Source organism: Larimichthys crocea, chromosome VIII (assembly GCF_000972845.2).
Source record: "Larimichthys crocea isolate SSNF chromosome VIII, L_crocea_2.0, whole genome shotgun sequence".
NCBI lineage: Eukaryota > Metazoa > Chordata > Actinopteri > Sciaenidae > Larimichthys > Larimichthys crocea.
Genome location: NC_040018.1, coordinates 2,243,830 through 2,250,247, shown reverse-complemented (window position 1 = coordinate 2,250,247; position 6,418 = coordinate 2,243,830). Strand labels below are relative to the sequence as shown.

At 36.8% G+C, this 6,418-nt stretch overlaps 1 protein-coding gene across 1 annotated transcript; it reads right to left on the bottom strand.

Moving 5' to 3' along the window:
• Nucleotides 1-240: 240 nt before the first annotated feature.
• tmem208 (transmembrane protein 208) lies at nt 241-5,210 on the bottom strand. Its single transcript, XM_027280982.1, has 6 exons — nt 4,957-5,210; nt 3,469-3,564; nt 2,780-2,839; nt 2,557-2,693; nt 1,115-1,199; nt 241-995 (listed from the first exon to the last, which is right to left on the bottom strand). Exons 1-6 carry the CDS (start codon nt 4,960-4,962, stop codon nt 858-860), a joined length of 522 nt encoding a protein of 173 aa, XP_027136783.1. The 5' UTR covers nt 4,963-5,210; the 3' UTR covers nt 241-857.
• Nucleotides 5,211-6,418: the final 1,208 nt, after the last annotated feature.

The following is a 6,418-nucleotide window of genomic DNA, read 5'->3' as shown; positions in this document are numbered from 1 at the left end:
AACATTTCTACTTTTGATTCAGGCTAAAATTCCACATTTTCCTGACAATTACATTATAACCACTTTCAGGCACACAGAGCTATTTAAAAAACTATAGCGTCTTACACTCAAATGATTTTATTAGGGCACCAGAGGCAGGCTGTAGCATCCTGGGATTATGGAAAATAAGCGTAGTCATGACTGAGGAAGAAGACGCTGAGCCTTTCTCACAACTTCGATAATAAAACTTCTCGAAACACATTTGATGATCAACTCCACACACTGGAGGAAGATTTTTTATTTATTTATTTCTTTTATTGCAAAAAAGTTTCCTATTAAACTTCATTCATATCCCGTTGATTTTATAAGACTTAACAGCTTACAAACAAAATATCTCAGCTCTGAAATGGAGGCTCACCGATGAATTCTGTTACATTTTTTGGGGGGAAATTAAATAAAAGTAAAAGACATGCCATGATTAAATTGCCACTGACAAAATAAATTCAGCCAACTATGGTTTTGACTCATTTCGTTATTGTATTGCAGGGCTGTTAGGGGAATATTTAATGAAATTCTTCAGGGGGTAGAGTGATGGGCTTGTGCAACATCGAAACTCTTAAATCTCTGCATGAGGACAAATGAAGTTTGGACCATGACATTATCTAAATAGGGAAGATTTCATTTCATAATTTACGGAGAAAATCTGATTACAGGACAAGGCAGAAAGAAAACAAACATGGAAAACAAGATCCCACAGTATCAGATTTGGATCGAGTTTAACTTAATAACAAAATTTCTTCCTAAATAACTTATGAGTTCCTCACTATCTGTATATTAGATTCTGTGTATAAAAATACTGCTCCATCTGCTCTGCAGCATCAGAATCTCTTCATCTGTCTGCGTTCTTGTCTCCTCTGCTTCTTCTCATTCACTTCCTCCGGTGCCGACGGACTTTCTGCCATAAACCAGGGACCCAGAAAGTTCACCCAGAGCAGGTGTATAGCACGAGCCGGGGCCTGAAACACACACACACACACACACACACACACACACACACAGAAGGCAAGATCAAAAAATGAGACAAGAGAAAAGCAAGGAAGGAAACTGGACACATAACATCTACAAAAGCGCTTACCAGCAGCCAAAGATACCAGAAATAAGAGGAGATGACGCTGAGCACTTGGACTATGGCTGTGAGCAGGATGACGTCCTTCAGGTGCCTGAAACCAGAACACACAGACGATTGTTTATCAATGTAATAAATGAATTAAACAAATGAAACACTGTGAGCACAGAAGAAGAACTTTGTGTTCTTCAGCAAGGGCAGAGGTTTAGTTTCTAAAGATGAGGGGCACGATGAAGAATATAGTTTAATTACAGTCTTTGTGGAGCAGAAATAAAATAGAAATGTGGACAGAAGTTCAATAATATTAATGCACAAACGCTGCCGAATATTACATTTAGTTTCTTTGATAAAAGACTGAACTTGCAAAGCTGTAATATCATCTCTAACCACAAATAGAATTAATACACAATCCAGAGACTAAAATATAGTTTTTAAAAAAGATCTATTCATGTCTCAGGAGCACTGCCCCTTCATTGAATTTAAAGACCACTTTGTCGGATTTAGTATCAACTCGCAGTGTAGCTGCTGCCTCGCCTCGCCCTCCTGTTCCAAGTGTGTAGGAGAAACTATGGTTGGTCACAAAACAGATGAAAAATATGAAGCTCCCGATCTAGAACCAGTGTTTAGTCGAAGCTAAAGTGTGAGTGTGAGCGTGAAAGAGAAATTACAGTGACTGTGAAATTCACATCACATTAACGTGGCGGACTCCAGTGGGGTGCCCTGGTAGCTGTTGTTGAAGGAGCTTGCAGTGTGCATGTGGTCCCAAATCACAGTGATACTTATTGTCAGGTTATGATACACTAAAGAAAACATACTTTCTGCCATATTCTGTGAATATAGCCCTTTAAATCTTACACCCAGGTCCTTTAAACTGATGTTAAGTTGCAGCATGCTTTTTATTCAAATTTGAAATCAAACTTCGTCGCCTCTAAACAAAGATACAAATTCAATTATTTTTACTCAGTGGATGAGGGAGAGCAGTATTTTTAGCCCTGAGTAATGTCTGCAAAGCTTCCTGTCCCCAATATACTCCATCAATTAGAGGGTTGGGACAGACAGAATGTAGCCTGATAGGTGAAACCCAGGGCAAAAAAAAAGTCAGCCAAGAATTCGCCAGTGCTCACAAGGCGTATCATTACCAGGAGAGCAAAGTAACATTTGAAAGGGACCTTAATAATACATCTACTGTCTGCTGCATCTACTGCACGCTGAAAAATGCATTTCTCTTTCCCTCTGTGCTTGGCAAGCCCTTTGCTTCGTGTACAGAATCCAGAAATAACTTGAAACTTGATACTATTTTTGACACTTTTTAAGCCAAATCACACTTCATTTGTTAAATGAGCCACCTAAATAACATAGTCAGATTGTTTTTATAGCTTACGTGGACTAAAGATGGGAGTCTCACTTCCCAGTACATTTGAATCCTGCTCTGTATTTTGTATTTTACTTACTCTGCCATTCCCTGCTCCATGTTTAAGTCTATTCCTCCGTCCAGGAGACTTCCATCCTCAGCAAACGCTGGCTTGGCCATGGCAGACATGGAGCGGTAACTCCCGATATACACTGCTAGTGCAAACACCAGCAGTAGCTACAGGAAGAAATACAAGGTTTAGGACTGGGGAAGGAGGTGGTGTTATAAGAACTCACGTTAGATTTGTGGATAAATACACCCACCCATGTCCAAAATGTGGACGAACTGTAGAAAACCAAAAGATTTACAGCACCATATATTGCCTGCGGAGAAAGAGCAGAAAGGTTTAGTGGATTATTTTGATAACAGATCAATAATTTATTAATTTTACAAGTATAAACACTAAACATTATCTGGTTCAAGATTCTCAAATAAAAAGATTTGCTGTTTATTTGTCACATATGACAGTAAACTGAATGTGAGCTTTTAGACAGACAAAACAAACGGTGCCCTCTAAGAAATTACTAATAAAAATGTATTGTATTTTTTTACATTTCATAGACAAAACAATAACTCAGTTCCTCAAGAAAATATACACTAGATTGAATAATTAACAATAATTGTAAGTTGCAGCTCTACAGTATGATTTATCAAAGACTTTTATATACAATTCATGCCAAAGCATCAATATCTCTGCTAGTTTTAGGACCAGTGAGCAGGTGATGAAGTAAATTCATTTTTCAGACATTTATTTCACTGTAAATATCAGATAACAGATAATTTATGTGAAAAAATATATTTATAGATTCACAATTGAAAATGATTAAACCATAAAAGAGGATTTTGTTTGACAAAGACATGAACACGACTTGATGATGACGATGAGAATAAAGTTTTAATTGAAACATTTCATTTGACTATAACGACACAAACACAGCACTGAGTTTCTCACGTTAGCTCCGAGGATGACTCTTGTGTAAAACTTCAGCGTTGCTTCGTTCTCCTCATAAATCTGCTTCTTTCCTTTTGTGCCAACTTTACCTTTGGGCTGATGGGAGAGAGAAAAAACACCAAGAGTAATTTCAGGAATGTCAACTAATCAATGCAGTTTGTGTAAATACAGGTGCCTTTATTTAGTTTTTGGTGTGATATTCTTGACTGATGATTTTTGTTTGTCCTGTACATTTTGCATTGGTGTCTTCTTGAATTAGTAGAAGAGATTAAATCAAAAGTTTTCACAATCAAAATCAGATTAATTGACAAGTCGGTTTTCACACACGAGGAAATTGTCTTGGTGTTTTTGAGTCATAACAAACATTAAATAAAAAATATAAGATAAATAATCTAAAAATATGTACAATATGTTTTTAAAATGAAAAGAGCTGTACAGTTTTAGGCAGAAATGTGCAAGTATTATTTTGTGCAGTAAGTATTTGCCTGGTGACGTGCAGGCTGTCACAGTATGTAGAATATTTTAAAGTCGTCCAAATCATGTTAAATAACAGCAGACACTATGTCCATGTAATGTGTAGGGTGGGTGGATGGTAGGAGTCAGTGTCAGAGTGTTGTTGAGGCCAGCGGCAGTCAGGAAAAAATTAGTTTTTGTGGCATGATGGACAACAGACTCCTTCTCTTTGCCATCTTATTTCCACATACAGTAACATGAAGGAGCCCTTTTCTTGTCTGTAAAAAGGAACGGAACATATATTTTTATACAATTACTTTTGTTGCAAATAATAGTTTGTTTTATGTATATTGTTTTATGTCCCCCCTCCTTAAAATGTATTCTATTTATACTGTTGTCACCAAATGTTTTACCTCATGCCTTGTATATAGTGTGTGGCTGATCTGTGTTGTTACTTGTAATGCTGCTGCTTTGTGGGATCAATAAAGTATCTATCTATCTATCTATCTATCTATCTATCTATCTATCTATCGGCCCTATTGTGTATGTAAACGGTGTGGCCAAAGTATTAGAAACACCTCGTAATATCACACAGTTTGCACACTACTGCAAACTACAACCATAATAAGTATTAGTAGTAGTAATAGTAAATTAATAATAAGTAAATGAATACCACTCTGACAGCGTCAGTAATAAAACATATATAATAAGATAAAAGCAGCATTGATGGCAGAGTGGTATCTCATGAAGTGGCCTGTCAGTGTATGTCAGGTGTCAAATCTTTATCACACCTGAACAGATTTAACACCTGTGATGTCTGAGGAGGATTAAAGCAGCTTTTGATGATCATGCACACTCTTTAAAATGATCAGAAATGTGTGACTCTTCCTGTTTATTTTATCACTTTGCATGTATCATTGCAGCTTGTGTCTCCTCCTGCATGCTGAGTCACTTTGAGCTGTAGTAAACTGTTGAAGTAAATGCAGAAGTGCATGAGTCAGTGTGTCTCTGCTGTTAGCTGCATGTGTCTCTCACCGCCATTGGCTCTGTTGCTCTCTTCCTCTGCGTCCTTCTTCTTCTTTGACATGGACCTGTGCACCCGCCTCCTCTTCTCTCCGTGTGTTATTGTTTCACTGCATCAAACAAAAACTCAAAGAAGCTCAGGAGTCTGCACAGCGGTGGGATTTCTTGTAACACATCAGCATTTGGAGGTTTCCCACATTTCCGGCGCGCGAGAGCACCGTCATCGACGTCCGCTATGCTCGCGTGCTGCTGCTCGTGGTGTCAGGATGCCTCCTGCTGGTTGTTTTTTTTTTTTAAATCAATGAATAGTCAAATGAACTTATTAAATTATTAGTTAAATAATAAGTTTACCAGTTGAAAAAGATGATTAATAAGAATAAGGCTGTCCAAATAACATTACCCTGCAAGTCTTTGCAATAACCTGTAAACATATATATATATATATATATTATTAGATATATTATCTATTATAGTATATATATAATATCTATAATTATATTATATATATATATATACAAATTATATTTTTACTCTATATTGAGTTTTACATTTTACAAGCTTAAACTAAGAGAACAGTGGAAATTAAAAAAAAGATAAATAAATAAATAAATAATAAAAAAATAAGACAAAGTCAAGATAAAATATAATAATAAAATAATAAAACATAAAAATGACAAATAGAAAATGAAATAAAATAAATACATAACAAGTCCCAGACAGATACATCAGTCCATGCTCCATATGTTAAGCAGTCCATTTACCAGGAAACAACCACTGTACTGTTGTTGTCCCATGTGAAATTCACTGACCACAAGTAGACTTCCGGAAAATGGATCCCTGCATAACTTCCAGTCCACCTCCATCTTCATTTCCATCCCGCTCCCCCACAAACAGCCCATTATGATCAATGTATGCAGAAATATTTTAGCTACCCTGTAAAGAATACAGTCTTAAAAACATTCCCCATTTCTCATTATATTTATTAGTATCATTTGTTATACTATAGGATATTCTTTCAAAAGCAACTACTTTACCTCTGCACCTGTTAAAATGTATTTATTTATCCACTGTTTACATTTAGTCTGTTGTACATAGATATGTATATACTGTCATATCCACCTATCTCATGTAAGAGACAGGACAGTTTCTAGCTGTTTGGGGGGCCCTGTGCAAGATGCTATTTGGGTTTTAGTTCAAACTCTGAGGTAGAGCTTCCTAACCTTTTCAGTAGATCTGTGGTAATGCAAGAGTCTGAAAACAGGCTTCAGTACATTGATAAATGCAACGTGCAGCACGTTTCCTGCTCTGATAGGGAAGCTGTGATTGTTTGTGGGGTCGTCAAGTCAAAATCATCTTTGGGCTGTCTGCCGACATGTGACGCCTACAAATAAAGACAAGTACTTTAAATTCTCCCAAAATATATTAAGGCTGAACTTGCAGCTCAGGGGCCCCCTTGGTGGCTACGGCCCTGTGT